Below are 21,467 nucleotides of genomic sequence, written 5' to 3'. Positions count from 1 at the left end.
GCTAATATGCCATGCTATCATAAGCACCAGATGGAACAGTAGGCAGTATATGTCCCATCAAACCTCAGGAAGATGTATTAATGTTCCTGCTCTTTTTTTCTCTCCTTCCCCTCCCCCTTCCCCACTACAATCCTTCAGCTGCGTCCCCAGACTGGCACATTTCTCTGCATCAGTCACCTGCTCCTACAGCACCGTTCTCCAGGGCTGCCTCATCTTCCCCAGGTGGTGCCCAGCAGCTTTTCCATCTTTTTTATGGCGGAAGGTAAAGGCCACGAGACATGTCAGGCTGTGCTTACTGAAGGGGACGGAGTACGGAAGATAACATCATGAGATAAATGATAGATGAAGAAAGACTTTGGGCTTACAGCTAGCACAATTGTTCTAAATTATGTATATAGCACAGCACATATTTCCCCATCCGTACAATTGGTGAAAGAATTGGGGGGTAGGGGCAGCAGGTGAGATTTGCTGTGAAACTCAGTAACTGAGAGGGGAAACTGGATTAAAGGTCTTTGAGCTCACTCCTTCTTCTACCACGCCTGAAACCTCTCCAGGTAAGATGCACACAATTAAGCTGACAGTTAGGGGTACGGGTCAAGGTTGCATTTTAAAGCAGTGTATGGAACTTGGCACACATGCAAATTGCTTCTTACTTTTTAAATTAGATTTTTATTTTATTTTATTTTTTACTAGACACCTGACATTGTGACTTATTTTAATCCAAGAAATACTTGAGCCTGTGTGTACGATTCTCTGTTAAAGAAACAATGATAGAATGAGACCCTCAAGCCTGAAAAATGTGAGCATTCAAACTACGTGCAAAAAGATGGCTGACAAAATGAAAATCAGCTTTTCTCATTTGAAGTTTTAGGATTCAAGTGTTTTTAAACATGTTTGTTTTTCTGAAAGAAATCACATCAGTAAACACTTTGCTAATTTCTGATATTTTAGAAACCACCTGCTGATTTACAAACAGCTCTCACTATGCATATAAATCCATTATTTTCCTAGCAACATTACCCTTCTCATTCTTCTCATTAGTCTAATTCTGCAAAATGCTGAATACTCACAACTCTCACAAACTTTTCTGGGAATTAATGTTGCTTGAAAGCTCTCAAGAGCCAGGCACCTGAGTACCTGCCACACATATAGGATTTTTTCCAAATACTAAAGGACCGACTGATACCCATCCAATCCCAAACGAAAACAAACAATACACATATTTTTTCTGTACTAGTATTTCAAACAAAGCACTTTACAAGCAGAATTCACAAATAACGCATTATTCTAATGTATATAAAGTCCAGATTAACTCTAATGCAAGGATGTTTAGGGACTGTATCAGAAATCAACTTTTGTTTGTTAATTATTTTTTTTCTTTTTCTGCAGAAATTGGGATGATTGTTTTCTTTTTTAATATATAGCTTTGAGGGGAAACTTCCTAGATTATGATTTGCACTCTGCAAATAAGTCTATTTAAGACCATTATCCTGCATTATAAAGTAATTTCTGACACCTAAACAGCACTCAATTTAATTACAACATACTGAAACAGTACAGCTGACTCCCAAAGGAACCTGTTTGGATCTGAAGATGATGATATATGCTAGCTGCTGATCATCTTTCATGATCAGATCGGCAATCAACTGTTTTAAAGAACAGTATCAGAACATCTGCATAATCATATTATTTTGTAGCAAAAAGCCTTTCAAAAGCCAGCAGTTGCACACTATGATGTGTGCATATCCCATCCTTAGAAGCAGACGTGTTTAAAATCCAGCAGCTTACTGTAATGACCAAAGGAGACAAAAGAAGGCTTTGATTTTGTTTTAGCAAGCATCAATTTCTGCAGCAGAATCCCCATTGGGTAATTCATCACGGCACGTCTTCTGTATCTGGCGTGGCAAGACAGCAAAAACACAGCCTCCAAAAAGAAAAACACTTGTAACAAAACTATTAAGCATTCCTGGTGATTAAGTAATAGGCGTTCATTCTTTCAAGACTGTCTTGAACCAGTGCCCCAGACAGAACTGTGCAATCATGTTTGCTGCTGTCGGGATGAAATCAAGGCATCATGCTTTTCTGTATTCCTTCAAGAAAAAGCAAGTTATTCAGCAACATCCACAAAGCTCTTCCTGGAGGAACATAAAAGTTAACTAAGGAGAGTAGAGGATATCATTTCTCCTGTGGCTCTGAGAAGGAATGCTGGTCAATATCTGACATGCAGGTACCATTTTTATCTTTAGAGCTTTTACAGCCTCTGGAGAGTGGTTTGAAGCAAAAACTTAAAGGCAGCATAAGCTAAAAAATCCTGTTCCTGTCACTCTCTGAAGATCGAGTATCACTGCTTTCCTTCCTCAAAATGAAAAGAATTGGAAATTACTGCTCAAACAAGTTACATGTCAGAGGATGAAGCCGACATGCAAACCTAGAGCTTATGGCACAGGATGTGGCTCTGTCAGGCCCAGGCAGTCTGCAGAGCACAAGGAACAGCGGTGCCACTGACTACCCTTTGGACAGCAGAGGACTTGATGCACGTGCCCCAAGGACTCTGCTCTCATACCAAGCTCTCAGTGGAAGTTTCGTGTTCAGATCCATCACCTGCACAACAGGCATGCTTATTAAATATAGAAAACCCAAATACAAATGTGCTTTTACAAGCACAGAGAATAACAAAAAGAGAGATGTCAGTAAATTAACAAAACAAGAGAAGCGTTCTTCAATATACTTTTCTTTTTAACAGATATCGAAATACTAACAGCATTTGCAGAGAAGTCTTGCTTCTCCATTTCTAAGTTAAAAAAAAAGTTATTAATAGAAAGTGAAAAATATGCTCGTAGATTAAAAAAAAAAAAAAATCCAAAGGACTTTGCTTTTGTTCCTGAAGATGCAATGCAGTCTACTAGTGATTTTAAGTGAAAAATGCCAAGAACTAGCATGAATGAGATTTAGAGAAGCTCCTTGTTTCAGAACCCTGCAATGAGGACTTCCTACTGCTCAGTGGAAGAATGACTGGAGTCAATATGGGCCACTTGAATTCTACAAACTAAGTTTTATTACTGTCCTCCCTCTACCAGCTGAGAAATTAAAAACACCAAGTCCAAAGACAGGATCAACTGTTGCAGGGATTGCAGAATTATTCAATGCCAGCATCACTTCACCTTGGTGGACATTGTAATTATGCCCTTTGTTTTGAAGACACAATCAAAGTTCCTTTAACGAGCATCTTTCAGCCTTCTTTACTGTATTACTAACTCTCCAAGCCCTCATCAGCATTTCTGAGGGTGTACCCTCAAAATTACTAACTTCTGGATTCCTTCTCAGAAGAATGGAATTACAGCATCCCTATTTATGAAAGATCTTCTTGTACGTAGTTTAAGAAGTCAAAACCAGTGTACTTGTACAGTTCCAAGCAAATAAAGTATCTGGGAGAAACAGCAACAGCATCCACAGAAAATTATCTCTTTGAAACTTTGGTTAGTAAACTTTCTCCTAACTAGAACACAACAACTGCATGCAAAGTTAGCAGATATAATTATGCAATCAACAATTATGTGGTGAAATGGACTGGAAAAATAAAATTAAAACAATAAATGTTAATTTGTGTTTGCTAACCACAAATAATGTGTCTGGTGCTCTGGAAGGCACAAAATCCTTTAAAGTAAGATTCTCTTAAAAATGCAAGGAGTGACACTGGGAAATCATGCAAAAGGAAGTCAAAGGAGATGGCAGTCATATGGATTATAGAACAGCTACAGTGAAAATCCAAGATGGTGTATATATGTTTACTGCTCTGGCTTGAAAGCGTCACCGAAACATTTGAATGCACAATTTAGAAGCAAAAATCAAATCGTGGCTGAATTTTTTTATCATGTAAGTGTGTGCACATTTCCCAAACTACAGTTTTGTGGCAGGAAGACTATTTTTGAGTCATGGGTGTTCCAGTGACTCACAGAACAACACACTGAGAAGCCCGGAATGAAGGGAGAAGGAAGGCCCTCTATGGGCCTCTAAGGAGGATTACTAATCCTGGAGCTCACTCCTTTAACAGGAGCAGAGTAAGACAGTAGAACCAGCATAAAGGAAGAGAATCAAAGACAAGGAGGGACTATAATAGCCTGCACTTGAACTGCGGAAGAGAGGTTGGAGAAGTGGGCTACAAGCAAGTAGAGAAGTCCAATAAAGCATAAGAACTGAAAGGGTACAAAGTTAAATCATAGACATGCTTTGGGAATGGCTTGCAGGTGACAGAATACGGGATTAACCCCTACAAGAGAAAATATGTACCAGTAAGACGAAAAGGGCAACGGACTTCAAAAGCTAAAACACATTCCGTCTTCCTGAATCATCATTTCAAACCTCACTGGAAAGCAGTTAAAAATATGCAAATCCCACTTCCTCAAATCTCAATTCATTAAAGCAAAACCCCTTTCTTAACTGAGAACGATAGAGTCCTGACCCTACACCAAATCTGCATGAACTTACAGCACACTCCAAGGGTTACCAAAATACATTTTTCTTCCTTATTCCTCAGCCTTTTTTCCTAGACGTGATCAGTGCTGATTCCCCTCACTGTTCTGTTGCAACAGCTCTTTCAGTCTTTGTCAGCTCGGTATTGTCAATATGCAAAACTGCTGCAGAGCTCGTTACAGCCTGCTTCCACGTCCATAATGAATGAGAACCATATGAGCAGCGCTCCTAATAACTGCATCCACTGCTTACGACATTTCCTTTTGAACTTCAGAAAGATTTCCTGCCACCTTTGAGTTAAAGCTTTGTATCCATTTAAAGGGAGAGTAAAGTTACAGACACTGGTCCAGAACATATATCCACATTAATACTGAAATAGCTGGATAATTTAAATTAATGTGGATTTGTGGGTACTACTATCCCTCATGAAATTTTTTACAAGATTGCCAGATTCAAGACCAAGAAAATTAAGTTATTTTTAAGAAGTAGAAATAAACACACAACATGTTACGCAACATCACGGAAAAGCTCAAGCAAGGCTGTAGCTTCATGCCATAGGAATTTGGGCAGAGATTTTTAGAAGCTGGATCTTCTCAGTGTCTCTGTGGACACTGCAGCCCTAAGCCAGCTGCAGGAACATCACTGCCAGGTGCTCTGCGCCTCCAGGACAGACCCAAGAGGTGACTTCCTGGGATGTGCCAGCAGAACTGCAGTGCTGGCCATAGACCCTTCTCAGATCCCAAGGTTTCTACCATCTTTTTCTATCAATTTTTTCTGCATTTAGTTCTCTCAGTGAGGCTGCTGCTCCATACAAAACCACTAACTGGTGATAGAGAATAAATTGCTGAGAGGGAAAAAATAGACAATTTTTAAAAAGAAAAAGAAACACAGGACAGAGAATTCCAGCTCCACTCTGTGCAAACACAGCTCCACAAAATACATGGAAGTAAGGAGATTCACCCTGTTAGCCCGCATTGTGCTCAACAGCCTGCCTCCCCAGCAGTACACAAGGCAAAGTTTACTCTGCAAGCTACAGATCAAGTGATGATGTAGGAATTGGGTTGATAAATAATTCACTGTTGCTGCCCAGAAGCTCAATAATGCTGAAATTTCCTCCCAAAACAGAACAGAGCTGACACCAGAGCCATTCCTTTTAGTGCGAAGGGGCAAGTACCTCAGGCTGCATTTCCAAAGCAGCTGAAGGGAAATGCCTGGAAGCAGCAGAGGGTAACACACAGGCTGAAGGGGTCTCAGGAGAGCAGCAAGTTTGAGCCCCTCTGCCCAGAGGATCAGATGCCAATAGAATTCTCAACGGCTGCAGTAACGGAAATATCAGCATCTCTCTGGAGAGCCTCCTTCAATGTCCAACCATCCTCACATCCTGGTATCTGCTTTGGACTTTATCATGGCCTGTTCCTTATGCTGGTTGCTTCTCATCTGATCTCTGCAAACCTCTAACGGTCTGACTCCATCCATCTCTTCATCTTCCCATCAGACAGCTCATGAGATGGACAATAACAAGTCAGTTACATTCGAACAGCAGCTGCCTCCATCTCACCAACAGGGAGATTCTGGGAGCTAGGATGCCTTACTCCTGCATTTCATGACACTCAATAATTTGGAGATGCAAGACCCACAGCTCTATTCCCTCCTCTAGAGAGATGTTCAGATTCTCACCTTTAGCAGGATGGCAAGTAGAACTGGTTTAAGAGATGAAAAAGATGATTTCTGATTTAATTCAGCTGCCTTTTGACTGGAAGCCTCACTCTAGAAATAAAAGCCATAAATTCAAATCTTCCTTCTGCTCACACAAGTTTAGGCCTATAGTGCGCTCCTTTGGCAGGAGAAAGCTACCAGCGAGGAACAGGATCTCTGGGATGGGAATAATCTCTATCTAGTCCCACACATTGCAGAATGCAACACAGTGCAGACAGTTGAGCTCATGAAGAGCTGAGCCAGTGAGCACATAGCATTGCTCAGCACAGCAAGGGCTCCATCAGCTTCACGGATTAACCATGTATAAATGTAGTGATACGGCACTATGCTGAATGAGACTGTCCTCACCAAGAGGCCTGATATGGCAAACCTGTGTCTGAGTACAAGAGAAGATCCAAGTGCTGCTGGGCCTATGGATTTCCCAACTGAATCTCTACTCGCCCCAGCATCACTCAACCCTGTGCTTCATTTGACACCACGCCCTTTTCTGGGAACAGAAAATAAGCCTGCACTTGTGTAGCGACCAGTGTTTCTAAATAGGCATTGGACATTCTCCCAGATTACCTACCAGATCCAACTGTTCAAACAACCCAGATATAGAAATGCTTCCACTGCAGCAAGACACAGGCATGAACTCAGCACTGCTTAACCCTACAGCACTGAGACAGATCTTAGCAGGCACAGATGCAGTTCTCTGTGCTTGGGGAGCTTCAGAGCTGCAACAGCTATGCAGCTGGGATTAGGAGAGAGCTGAGTAGTCCAAAGGCACGCAACTCTGCATATGCAACTCTGCACTTGGGACTCAACTACTGCTTCAAGTGCAGAAGTCCTCTTTTGCACTTAGCCTTAGTCTGATCTGGTAGTAAAAGACCAAGTTGCAGCTGATTTTGTGTGTACAGTTTGACAACTAAAGGATGCAGCAAACCAACCAGGGAACTGGTAGAGACATGTAATGCTCTCATAGTGACCACATATCATATCTCCTTGTAGTCTTACGTGAATCAGCTTCTGCATTTACTTCAAATGTGCACATCGCATCATTTTAGAATTTATTTTACCCCAAATTGGTATTCAGGTCTTTTATTAATTAAAAAAAAAAAAAATGCATATACACAAATCACATTGATTAGCAAGCTATGATGACTATGCCCTAATTGGAAGTTACGTATTACTATGTAGTCTAAAGTCCTCAAACCAAGATGTGGTTGTCACTGTAAGCTGTGCACGCACCAAGGAAAGACCAGCTAAGTAAGGAATCACTAAATCTTCATGGAAAAAGACCATTTGGGATGCCACATAAAAATTATCTATTAATGCTCTTTCAGCAGTATGATCTGCATCCCACAACGCATTTGTTACTTTCCACGCATATGCAGAAAGATGTGGTTCATAGCCCCGTGGGTTGAAATAAGTGCAATAGTGCCATGCAGACTTTGGAATTTATTGCTACCAGAAAGAAAAAAGAAACTTTAATACTTTGAAAAGCAGTCATTATAATGCCATGTCCTGAAACCTACATTGAGTATCTAAGGAACCTCCATGACCCACGGTCCTCCAAAGGAAGGAGCTTTTTGCTGCTATCAGAATCCTAAAGAAGATAAAGACATTATGTAGGATGATTGGAATAATGATGCAAGGCTAATACTAAGACTTAAGTATTTCCAGGCACATTTTCCCTGTTTGGCAGGAAACTTGTTTTATAAGACACAGAATTGTCCTAATATAACAGCATAGCAACTGCAACTTAAAACTGAACAAGTCAGTTAATGGACTGTTAGGAGACTTTTGCTGTATAATAGCATTTAGAAGCATGTATTTAAATAACAGGTGGATAATCCAAATGTTCAGTTACTAGGACACTCACAGTTATGTCCATGGCAATTTTGTTTCTATTCTTTAAACAAATCATCACTTGCAAGCACTAATGTTAAAACCAGAAAGCCAGTCTAGTACACAGTGGCTATAAATGCCAAATCAATTTTCAGCAGATAATAAAGTTCATGTTTTACAATCAGCAATGCACTGTTTTACTACCCAAAATGTAAGCTAATAATATATAGCTCTGCTAAATGGAAAATGCAGATATGCTGTTAAGAAACAGGCTGGCTGTGAGATGATGGATCATTTCTGCTGGGACCTTCTTAAAGCTATGTGCAAATGTTTTGAAAATATCACATGATGTGGCCATGTGTTAAAAATTACAGCCAGTTAAGTTCTCTGCTAAGAAAAATATGTGGGCAATTTATGAAATGCACTCCAGGATGGAGATATCTTAAGTAAAACCAGATTTTGAAAACAAACCCTTTTTTTTTTTTTTTTTTTTGAAACACGAACTTAAAAAAAAAAAAAAAAAAAGTAGCAGCCACATCTGGGGAGCAGAAGTAAAGAAAGGGTGGTCTGACCTAATACCAGGCCATCTTCTGAAAGAACAGCATTATTTCTGGGCTACAATGACTGTGATCACTGATTGTCCTTTTAAGGAAACCATGCTGAACACTGCCATGGGCAATAATAAAGCATTTTGTAGGCCAACATCTGTTCTTTGAAAGTCCTATAAAATGACTGATAGATTTGTAATGTTTCATAAATAAAGTCCGGAATAAACAGTGATATGCATATTTTTAAAAAGAAAACACAGTAATCAAACAAACTGGTATACAGGATTAGATTTGAACACTGTTTCTCCAACGTCAATTATTTAGAGATAAGCAGTTCCTCGAGCCCCCGAACACAAGGACGGCACGGTTAACTCGGTTACCGGAGCTTCCTGTTAACAGGATTAGCTTCCAATGGACTTTTCTGGCAGCAATGCCTTAGCAGAGATCTCGATGGCTTTTACAGTGTTTCATTAGCAAGCCTTTCTGCCCTGGCTTTCAGCGGCGGGTTAGTGAGAAGGTGAGCAGCCAGTCACTGTAACAGCAGTAAGAAGGGTTGGCCTTTGAAGAGCAAATGTATTCCGTGTAAAAGTGTTATCGCTACACATAAACCAGAGCCTGCTTTTATTACTTCCTGTTCTTTCTCCAAAATAAGGAGGGCTTTGGATGTCAGAACTACTGTGAAGGGATGCTTCTGAAATCAAGACTTCATACACACACAAAAGGCACTGACATAATATCAGATTACATAAAAATACACATCCTTTTAATCTTCTGTACATAATGTGCTTACTTTTAAAATACAAAATCTGCCCCAGATGGCTAATAATGCCCATTTGAAAAAACCCAACACCACAATATTAAAGGGCTAAAATATGCTGCGAACAGATTGAGAGGCAGTTCATCCTAGAGGAGAGTAAAAAAGTGCAGATGGGTGTCAAAAATAGCCAAGTGTCAGATCTGTTCAAGTATCTCCATTCTGGCACATGCTCCCAGTCACAGCTGTTAGTGTATTCTCTGTATCCAAGTGCAAGGTTTTCTAACACTCGGAGCTGACATTAAAACACACTTCTTGCTTGCTATTGCTCTGAGGGAATGCTGGAAATTAAACGTCTATTCAGTGGTAAAGCTTCACAAGCATCGATAAGGGCACACATACTCGAGTGCAGCGCGTGCCATTTTGATTAAAGATACATGAAATTTTAACCAGCAGGTAGATTAAGTAATTTGAATGCCAAAGGCTTAATAGGTTTCTCAAAAACCTCTGCTCTTGGAATTCCAATACTGTTTGCTAATACCCCAAATGATAGACACAAGGATCAAAACTGATGGGATGGTGTCACTTCAGTACAATTGAATATCTTAATAAAGCACAGATTTAGAAAACCGCACAAGAAGAACAGTCCCATACAAATACAAGGAAAATGTCAGGAGAGCCACATTAGGCAGAATGCAGTTTTCCAAATTAATGAATTACCGTGATATTTCTAATGAAGACTGCGTTCCAAGGAACATAATGCATGCAAATCAAATTTTAGGTTTAAAGGGTTAACTTGACCTTTCGTAGTCCTCAGTTGTTATCTATGCAAATTAATTTGCCCATATTTCAACCATATAAATCCTCTTAGCCCTGTGCTTTGAGCAAACAGTGCCCACTTCCTTGTTGCAACCAGGGGATCAGCAAACATACCAGCAGTGGAGTACAACCATGTAGAAAAATCCTAAAAGGAAAACATTCCTCCAACAACTGGCAATACCTACATGCAACTGCGGTTGCAGCAAACTGGCAGATACTGTTTCAAAACACCATCTGCGAGGTGCACAGACTCCCTGTGATCAAGCATAGCCTCTTCTGCCTGTCCTACCCAAATAATCCACACGAACCAGCCAGCTGTAGGCTCGGCGCTGTCTTTTTTTATCGAGACACAGGCTGTTGTAATCAGGCACATGTCTCTGCCCAGTCCTCACCGAAAGGAATAAACAAACAGCACACACCAGATTCAACTCCTCTGCTGCGGTCGATCCTCGCGCAAACCCCTCAGATAAATCACCCCACAGAGAAGCGATGTCTAATTGATAAGTGCTACTGCCGATGAAAACAAGTGATTCTAAGATCCAAGGATAATATTTTCCCGAGGAAACCAATCTATTCAAATTTCCAGCACCACGGCAATTTCTCTCATTCAGCAGATTTTTTCATTGTTTTATTTTGCATTAACATATTTCAGCAATCTGCCCGGTGACAGTTAAGCGCCGCAATTTAGGACAATGCCGCAAGAATTCGGTTTGTAAATCTCCCTCACTCCTCCGACACAAACAGCTTTTCAAGGAGATCACTTCAGCTGCGACTGACCTCCCCCGATATAATATCCCCAGACCTGAGGTGCAGCTGACAGTCCCTAAAGCCAACCCAAAGCTGCCTTTCTCCCAACCAAAATGACCCCCCATGCAAGGACCCACACCCCCAGACACGGCCACTTTCTGCTATTTCCATCCCTTTGCACCGAACCACCCAGTCCTGCTGCAAGTAGCATCTTGGGCAGTTTCCTCACTCGCATTCCCCTCCCCCAAATGCACACACAACAGAACTAGCATCCCCCAAGCACTCCATCCCTGTATCAGCTTGCAAATCACCATCTATATTAAAAAAAAAAAAAAAAAAAAAAAAAGAAAGCCAACTATCAAAAAACAATTAGCGTTTCCTCATTTACAAGCAAAAGAGCTGCGATAATTTTAACTCACCAGGCATCCTCGGATAAAATATACCACCCTGTAAATGGCTCTCTCCTCAAAGCAGGCTTATTTCGGGCTCAGTGCCTCCTGTTCTGGAATGAGAGGGGAGACGCGAGCGGGGCCATCGGAGCTGGCTGTGGCAGCGTCGCTGGAGGCAGGATGCTGGGCGCGTGCGTTTGCCAGGCAAAGACAGATGGAGAGCTGACACTCTGGATTGCACTTGGAGCAGAAATGTGAATGATGACAGGAGCACATGTGGCCTTGAACCCAGCCCTGTCTCTTCAGGCAGAACAATGACAGGGATGTGTGTGCAAATTATCACAACCCCGGCTCCCCTCAGCTGACTCCTTTTACTCTACCTTTCACACCAAGTTCCAGATGACCGAAGAATAGAAAGTAAAATGTGGAGTGATAAGCTCAACACTGAATTATTCATTTTTCTTTAAAAGTTAACCCCTTCTCTTGCTGAAAGCAATTAGAGGAAAGCATCGCTTCCGATCGGCTCTCCTCCAAAAGTGGAAACAAATTCATTCTTTATTTTAACAACCATCATTTTGAACTCTGTAGGACTACGTTTGTTTATTTAGCTGGAAACACAAAACGTGCACTGTGACAGAGCAGAGGGTCCCCCCTCCCTTCTCTCCCTTCCCCACACTTTGTTCGTTATTATACTGTTTTACTATGGTGAACAGAGTATCAAAATCACTCCCTTTCTCAGATGCTCAGTAGTATGTGTAAAATAGAACACACTTAGAAAGCAGACCACTTTTATTTTACTATAGTGCTTTTAACCCCCTGGGATTCCTGCATTGATACGTTCCAAACATTCGCAGCTTACTCTCCTCTACCTTGCATGGTGATCCATGGGGGATGAAAACAAAATCTTCCCCATAAGGCTTTTTCAAAAGCTAAACAATCATGTCCTCCCAATTTCTGATTTTGCACACCCCTTCAATGTTTATCCTTCACATGAAAAACGTATGCCTGGCTAGGTTCAATGCACTCTTCCCTATTAAGCTTTAATGGACACCATGATACATAAAACTACAAGTCTTTGTTATAGTGCTTTATCTAAAGCTGGCTATTTTCCTCTCAGCAGTCCCTCTTTAGTCCTTTGTAAAACATCCTTGCCTCTTAGGAGAAGCACACGCCTGGCTCGCATGCCTTCTGTAGCACGTATAGCCTTGCACAGAATTCCAGGCACGAGGAAAAATATCTTCTTTTTCCAGCTCCCCTCCAATTTAGTGCTTACAAAACCTCCTGTTTTAGTAACGAGCATTTCTCCAGCAATTAGCATGCACATTCTGGTTCGACTCTGCCTTTCAGTACACAATCAAACCCATATAGGAAATCAGCAATTCTCAGGCAGATCTTCAGAAGCTGCCTTCTTGTCAGCATAAGACTCATCCTTTTGTACTTATTTATGCATCCCTTGATTTTGTGTTATGCCATCTTCTGCCTGTAGTGCAGAGAACAGCCCGGCTTTCAGGCCTTCCTTTTCCTTCCGCTAGCTGCCACAGAGCTGATAAAGATCTACTTAAGAAAGAACACACATACAAAATTAAGGAAAAAATAACAACCCCTCCAACATCCGGCCTGGACTCATGAATATTTCTAACTTAAAACAAATCAGTCACTTCATTTGTTGATGTTTCCACAATTTTTTCAGGGTACCCAAGTGCCACTTCGCCTGAACGAGAGGCTCCAAGCACAGCACTGGCAAATTTGGGGGGATGGGTGAAGCAAACATCAGCCCCTTTCACCCTAGTAAATATTCCACAGCCAACAAGGTACCGCATCTCTACTTGAGGGAGGCCCTTCCCTCAAGCTTTACAGATATCCCCCGTAAGAGAAGTTGTGTGCGATGAATTTGTGCACTGGAGAGCCAAAGAGAAACATCTCAATGTGGAAACATTTCCACCAAGAAAGCACTCACGGGGGAGAGCAAGGAAAGAATAACACCGAAGTCCGTGCCACCACCAAGGCCTTGAAAGAATTTAGCATTCTTGTTGTTTTATTATTCGCTGCACTATTTAAAACCAGGCAGTTAGTATTGTATTCTCTGGGCTGTTTTTCTTTTCTTAATGCTGTACTCTACATGAAAGGAAAAACATCTTCACAGTTGGAAATACAATCTTTCATCAACATAGATGCAGCCTGAATCAACTTCAGAGCAGAAAGTAACGTGTCAAAGGTATGACGCATTTTAATAAAACCGAACGATATTCACTCTTAAAAGTAGATCTTAATATCAGTACATTGTAAATCCACGGACTACAGCTCACGAAATTGAACTTCCATATGCTGTGTGATTATGCATCTTTTCTGTGTGTAAAAAGCCTTTTTAAGCTGTTATCTGACTACAGTAATTGCCATTTAAATTGATCCATGTCAACAAAACCTGGATCCCTGGAGATTCTCACCTAGAAGTCTGCTCATGGAAGGGCTCGCAGAATGCCTGTGCATCTGAGACTACTTCAGCATTTTCTCAAGCAGCCAGCTGCATGAATAGTTTTTCCCTCTCATTATTTAATACACTGAGGCAGGCTGCAACCCATTTGGCAGCCCTCCCTGAATAAATATCTGTGGATATTTATTCTCTCTCCCCATCCCCCCGTTTTTATAGCAGTCATCTGAAGACTGCTCAAACAGTCCTTGCACTGGTCCTGAAATTTTAGCAGGCCAAGCGAGGCTGAACAGTCCATTCTGTATAACAGTTTTATTCTCCGCATCTCCCAACCAAGGAAAGGAAATGCAATGGTTTAAACAAATGAGCAGTTCTGCAGTATCACAAGAGTTGATGCTACAAGTAACACCAAAATGAAAGAGACACAAAAAGAAAGAAAAATCGAGAAGCCAACCTTCAGGCAGTGCAGCAGCACCTTCAGTCTTTCCTGGGTGGCTCCCTCAGGAATCATTCAAAAGACTACAAAGTAATTTTAATTAATCCTTGACAACTTTTAGTTTTGGAAATGAGTAAAAGTGTGCAGCATAACCTCCACATTCGTATATTTGCCCCCCCCCCCCCATCAAATTTGCAAATTTGATATGAACTTGCTATTGCATTGCTTTGATGGAGAAGAAAAATTCCAAATGATCACCATTTGAAAGCATAGAAACTGCTTTCAGCTTAAACCTAGCTTAATAAGAGGGACTTGACGTCCACTGAAACGCATCTGTAGTTAATGAAAGCTCTCTATTAACAGTGAAGGAAAAATTTAACTCAAAGATTTTCTGTAGGACTTCTCAACTTCCCACTCGACTTAGAGCAGACTGTTGTGATACATTGTGACTTCACACAGTGGGTATTAAGTGAGTTAATTCAAAGGAGCTGAAACCTCATTGATCCTAATTGAAAGCAATACACCCAACCAAATAGTTTTCTACCCCATCTGCTCTGGCCTGCCACCAGCTATTCAATACAAGAGAATTAATAGTTTCAGATATTCTAACCGACCCAATAAAAGCACTCATTTAAGCAGGACTGCATTAACAAAGTGAAAAACCAAGGGCAAAATGGGTTCAAATGGAGCATTTTACTCCTAGTTGGCTTTAACAAAGCTGAATAATGCTTATTCTGACTTTTTATGTGCAAGACTTGATAAACTGAATGAGAAGGCACTCAATGATCAGTCAACGAGCATTGATGAATGGTCATTAAGACCCCCCCAGCCCGAGGAGAGGCCATCCCACAAAGTGGCACACCAGCTTGAAAGGGCGGACTCACTAATGTCCAGATTTCCCCGCTTGCTTGTTCCACTCTCACTTTCAGACCACTGGCCACCAAATGAGGCTGACATATTGGAAAATAATCTTTTATGGGCGAGTGGTAAATAAAAATGGAAGCATTAGCTGGTCTTTCAAATTCAAATCTGCTAGTTTTGTCGGCCCCCAAACGTTTTGATTTTCCACCCAGCTGGAAGCTATTAGTGTTTTCTTAAGGCATCCCACTGACAGGGCAAACCCAAGTAATGTGCGAGCTGTAAAGCTGATTGCGGAGACAGGACAACTACTTCTGGATGCTTTCTTAACTTTCTTCAGTTGACCGTCAAACCAAAGTACAGCAAAGGCAACACCTCCGGGAGATGCTCACTGATTTCTGGCTGCCAGTGATTTCCTATTACCCGATGCAACAGCTGCCTACCTATGATTTGCCACAGTAACTTCCACGTGACTTTTTCCATGACAGTGCAACTACCCTCCCATTTCTACTGTGCTATCACAAAAGATCTTGAGGTATTAATAAAAGTCACATCTTCATAAACTTCTATTACTTCTCTGGGAAACAGAATTAAAATATTCCAATGAGATATGTGCTTATCTATAACAGCAGCTCTTAATACACGCAACACAAAACATGTGCCAGACAACAGTAAACATTTCCCTAAGCATTTCCTTATTGGCAAGGCTTTCTGGACTTGGAGAAAGAAAAGACAAATGGGACATTTAAAACATACATAACACTGTGAAACACAGACTGAGATTATCTATACAAATACTTAATATCTTAAAGCTATACTCATCAAGTTGGGAAGTAAATATTCTTGCCTGTCTAAAAGAAATTCTTCATCATGTTACACGTACTGCTAACTAAAGGAATATTGAATTAAATCTATCGGAGAAGAGAAAGCAGTCCTCTCTTTTTTCACGTAAGAAAAATTAAAATCATATTACTTCAAAAGTAAAATCAAAATTTAGTCCTCTAAAAAGGAATTCAAGTCATCTGTTAAGAAAAAGCAACCTTGGTAGTAGAACAGGCATGGCAACCTAGATTGCTCATTGTCCTTTGATCAGGAAAGGACCGAAAAAAAATCATTCTTGTTGAAAGCTGTCAGAAATCTGAGCGGCATTTCAGGTGTACTTCAAGTTTAAAACAATAAAAATGACATATAAAGATCTATGGGAGGAGAAGAATAGGTCAACTGAAAATTAATTGCTTGAGAATGGGGAGGGCCAACACAGGCTTCAGTCCTTCAGAGAGCATGTTGCTGTACTCTATGCACACACTTCAGTAACACATGCGCATGGCCACATGTACGCACCTGTTGTGGTGCCCATTTCCTTTGCTCCATCTGACCTAAATCAGGTTTTTTTCTTGCATCTTTATTAAATAAAGCATTTGCTACAATGGGGGCAAAATAAATCAGAATTGACTGTAAATTTCATTCATATTCAAAAAAAAAAAAAATTACCACATCATCTAAGGATAAACATCACCAAGGCACTATGGAAAATTTTAAACAGATTTGGTATCATTTCCAAAGGGACACAACAAAATTCTGAAGATGCCATTTCACTGACAGAAGAAGAAATGCAGCTGGTGTGCCTCAGAGATGCCTGGACAACGATACCTGGTCCTGTTCAAATAGGGTCATATTTTAAGATCCCCTTCCTCCCCTTCCCCCCCCCCCCCCCAAAAAAAAAAAAAGGAAGGGCTCAAGCTATCAGTTGCCTTTTGACTTGAAGCTCAGAGTGTTTGCTCATTCAACATGGGTAGGGAAACTCCTCCTGCTGTAGTATATTAACCCTAGTTTTGACCTCTAATCAATGTCTTTTCAATGCATAGGATTTTAATAATAAAGATAATGTGAGAGCATATTTGTGTGAAAGAGGATCTACCGCTTGCCATAAATTTGAGCCTTGCATTTTTCTTCGTCACACGTCAATATTTGTGACACTAACTAAACATATTTTATTCATTTGACAAGGACTGCTACATTATATTGAAAACTTTTGTTTCAATGTCACCACCTCCCCGTTTTGACTGATGGCGAGTGAGTTTTGTTAAAACGCAAGGGGTGATAGCGTATGCTCCAGTGAACTTTCCCTCCTCTCAGCACCAGAGACAAAAACCTGCAGCTCGGCTCTGTGCTGGCAGCCATCTGGACAGCTTTCTCTCAATGCCTGCCCCACACCACACTGCAGGCAAAATTTCAGGGCTCTCGAGCTCTGTGGAGCTATTCATGACATACCAATTTCACATTTTCTGCTTGTACGCTTGCAACAATAAATGCTAATGAGGACTATGAATGACATTTTTAAAGACAATAAAAAGGTCTCCAAATCCCTTGCATATGGAGACACTATTTTCTAAACTTCACCTTCTGTTAGGGAGCCATTACGCTCTAAAGGAAAAAAATAACCTAAGGAGAACAATGTGATGATCAAAGCATAATCGAGTCCTTAAGAATTCCAAAGAAAACAATGTTTGCAAAGCTAGGTTAATGACAGACAGACATTATGCCGATGCACAGTGGTAACACTTGAATGCAGAACTCTTTCTCAGTAGCGCTGCCCTTCTTACCAGGGCACTCAAAAATTCCTGGCTGTGGGGTGGCTTTGGGGGCAACATGGCAGATCCTCACTTCTCCTGATGACATGCAACCTCACAAGTCTTGCATTTTGAGACCTTTTTAATTACAAAGCTCTAGTCCAAAAGTAAACCGTCCTCATTAATTGCTTGGAAACTCTATGTTCTCATGGAGATTACTGTACTGACCAAGTGCGGCCAAGAGAAATTGCTAGTTTTAATGTTTTCTTTCCCAAATCTGTCTTTTGCAGTGCTATTGCTACTCTAAATTAAAAGGCTGCCTTTACTCTGGGTAGTATGTTTTGTATTTAATTAAAGACAGTTTCCCTTATTAGCAAAGATTAAAAACACTTTCAAGAAAATCCACCAGGTGGAGCAAATACACAGCGATACACAACATTTATTTATGCTCCTACTGCCATTTTCAACAGGGAAAATGTTTTATATGGAAATATTCCTACTCTTGACCTCCCTTCTTCACCCTTTTGTCATGTATTGATCAATTTGTACTTATTTACTCCATTTATAATCGTACAAAAGCTTTGTTCAAAGGAGCCCTGATAAGAATCTACTGTTGTTGAGCACTTGAGCACTTTTCAATATAGATTTGCAAACCACAATAGGCATTGGAAAGAGTCAAAGAAGTGAAATTAGAGAATAGTATTATTCAATAAAATATTATTTCAAAAAAGTGAAATTAGAAAATACTATGCTGAATGTTACTTTGTTGAATAATACATGTGTACATACATTATATATGTGTACTTATTCAACAGTAAAAGATAATGAGCTTATAAAAAGGCTGGTAAGCATTCAGAAGATAGAGCTCATTCTTACATCAGACAACAAAACCTTTACACTGGCCTCCAGTACAGTTTGCTGGAAAACAGGCCACTGTATGCATTCGTGTAAATAGCAGCACCAGTAACATCATAGCAGTTGCGCTGCAAGATATGTTGATGTTCACTGTTAATACTTTTATTTTTGTGTTAAACCAGTCAACTTCTGAGTAATTTTAAAAGTAAAGTGAATGAGGGTCGTGAATAAATATTCAAGCATATCTACAACAGCTAAAAATTACTTCCCCATTTAAGCTATTTTCCAGAGCCAGGTGAGAAAGCCACTTCCTCATTAAATATTTTAAGTTTCCCTGATGAAGGAAAAGATCTAATGGCATAAAGGCAGGGGGGCACCTTTTTACGTGAAGAAAATTAAAGTCTTAACAGAAAAGTGGCTATGGATGAGTCTTCTCGCAGTTATAATAGGACAACCCACTGGCAGAGCCTATAATTGCCAAAATGGCAAAGCAGTATCACCAAGTGAACTGCTCTAATGCAGTTCTGTGTCTAGAAACACAGCATAATCAGTACACACCCCTTCAGCCCTTGATGATGGAAAAGCATTATTGTTTGAGTGACAAAGGGAAGGTATTGATTTTCATAAATTTCCTCTGTCTTTCCATTGTTTCCTTAGTTACACCTTTCCTAGCATTTTTTTTCTCACTTGTCAGTTCAGAGTCCTCTCTTTTCTCTGCCATCAATACTACCTCTCTGTCCTCAATCCTCTGCCCATCTCCTGACCATTCTACATCCCAGTCAGTTTCTACTACCAAAAACCAATCCCAAATGGATTCACCAAATGTTGTGCAATCTGAGGAGAAAGTCCCTGGACGCAAAAGAGGACAACAGAAGAAGTCAGCCCCAGATGAATCCGATCACAGCTAGGGACAATTAACATTCAAAATCTTTGTTTCTTTAGGAACAGGGAGGGATCTGTAGGAACACAGGCCCTTAAATACAATTTCATTTTATCTAATTGTTTTGTACTCCACATGGTGCTTAGCTGTAGCCGTTCAAAAGAGAAGTAAGAGAAGAATGTAGAGGTGATTATGAAGTGGAATTTCATACCAAGAGCAAATTACAGCACTTCACACTAGGAGAACATCTGCAAAAAGCAGTGGTAAGTGCTTGGGCACAACGCACGGTGCCAGTTTTAATGCAGCTTGGGACTCTATCTGTGAGAACTTTCCTTAAGCAAAACTGTCACAGCAGTGACTTGCAGATATGCCCAAGCTAGTTTCAAGCCAAGTTTCAAATGGAATACTAATTTAAAAGCATTATCTCCAAGGGATTTTTTTACGTAGCAACCATGCGCTATGCACAACCCTTTTCTGACACTTTCAGAGAGATGGGCATGCAATGGGTGGAAGGAAGGACAGAGTGGCTGCTGTTGTCACCACCCATATGTGGGGAGTTTGCCTTTCCCTATGCAGCAGACTAAGATTGGCAATGGCTGGCTAGGTCATGGCCAGTTCTAGAAAAGTATAAAGGTGTGTCATATACTAGAAGGAAGGATACATGTTCATACTGACACATTATTTCCTACATATATACAAACCCTGTGCAAACATGGCCCTTGACCACAAGCCATCTTTTTTCATTCTATAGATCCAAGCAATATTTGTTTACACTATGGCTTCTCTACAGTATGGCCGGATAAAGGGATTTAAAACTGTGTGTTTAAGTAATTCGCTTTTACTTAAAGGCCCCTTTACACCAGAACAGTATAGGAGTTCCTACTGAAAAAGGGGGCTGATTCTAAAAGGCAGACTATTATGTACATATTTAAGAATTTATTAGATCATGATTATCGATCTGGTACACTGTAACAGCTCTTTTGTTGCAGCATCCCCTGCAAATCCTTCTTAGATGGAGGATTAGGAGCACAATAGATCATAATGACTCTTTTGGTCCCATTATGCTATGTGTACTCACAGCTGCAGATGCCCGTGGAAGGGCACATTCTCTTAATGAGGAATCCCCTACAAACCCTTTCCTGGTAATGGCCGTTAATGTTTCTGCACAGGAAGAGTATGCCTTTAAATCTTTATTACAAAATCCTAATGAAATACTAGCAGGGAAAATGTAAGTTACTGCTCCAGCAATTTTGGTCACACCTACAAAGTAACCAAAACCATTAGCACATGAAAACGTCCTGCACAACTACAGGAATAACTCTACAGACTGTACTGAAAGCCTTCTGCATAAAAGAAAAGGAAACCATAGTTAACTTTCAGCTCTCTGTTCTCCACTCCTATAACCACAAATATCTTTCTTGGACCAGCTTCTGCCCACAACAATGAAACATAACAGTCACATGCTGCACTGATTTTTGCTGCAAAGCCAGATAAACATGTTCCCTTACTTTGCTACTTGCACTGTAAGACAAGAAGTCATACTCTGATTTTCTATAAATCAGGAAAAACAAAACCAACAACAAACCATGATATACATTTTCAGTACTTTTCAGTGCCTTTACCTAATTGAATATTTCAGTATCTGTAACCTTGAACTTTCGATGATAGCAGATTTTCTACCTAGGGCTGACATCTAAGTCCCTCCCAGCCCTGGTCACAGAAAGTATCTATGGGTCACAGGGAGTTACCTCAACACTCAATACCTATAAGAATGACTACAACCAACTCAACCTCAATATTTCAAAACTGAATGCAAAGCTGGACACCTAAGAAAATCACATGAGCACTAAGAATGGAAGTGCTGATAGCTGCCACCATTGTTTCAACAGGCCATGCCAGAACAAACATTGGCTTGGTTTTATGCCATGGGATGAATAAAAGTAATGTTGCCAAAAGCATGCTGAAAAAGAGAAACTTAGAGTGCCAAGTACGATGATTACATTCATGATTACACAAAGACAAAGAATATTTTCAAACTTTTCGTTTATTTTCTGCACAGCACAAACTCAAGTCTGAAAGATCTTGCTCCTCAGAAGGTTTTACGTCTGAAAATGAGAGAGGTTAAGCAAAGGGAGAAAGAAGAATAAAGCAAAAGGAAAAAACATGG

The 21,467-nt window shown here is 40.5% G+C and overlaps 2 protein-coding genes across 6 annotated transcripts in view; both read right to left on the bottom strand.

The window, feature by feature from the left end:
* The window catches only part of RBM12B (RNA binding motif protein 12B), a 1,112,412-nt gene that overhangs the window by 373,163 nt on the left and 717,782 nt on the right, over positions 1–21,467 (bottom strand). The gene's annotated exons all lie outside the window — the stretch shown is intronic.
* RUNX1T1 (RUNX1 partner transcriptional co-repressor 1) overlaps positions 1–21,467 on the bottom strand; it is a 110,762-nt gene that overhangs the window by 64,947 nt on the left and 24,348 nt on the right. Inside the window, exon 1 of one of the 5 annotated variants that reach the window (XM_048939623.1) lies at positions 11,304–11,945. The exons of the other annotated variants lie outside the window; for them this stretch is intronic. Coding sequence (XP_048795580.1) covers positions 11,304–11,310 — 7 coding nt within the window. The 5' untranslated portion in view covers positions 11,311–11,945. Of the gene's footprint in view, positions 1–11,303; positions 11,946–21,467 lie in introns of those variants that run through there. 5 annotated transcript variants of the gene reach the window in all.

Source organism: Lagopus muta, chromosome 3, assembly GCF_023343835.1.
Source record: "Lagopus muta isolate bLagMut1 chromosome 3, bLagMut1 primary, whole genome shotgun sequence".
Classification (NCBI taxonomy): domain Eukaryota; kingdom Metazoa; phylum Chordata; class Aves; order Galliformes; family Phasianidae; genus Lagopus; species Lagopus muta.
Note: the sequence above shows the minus strand (reverse complement) of the source record. Positions and strands in the feature narration are given on the sequence as shown.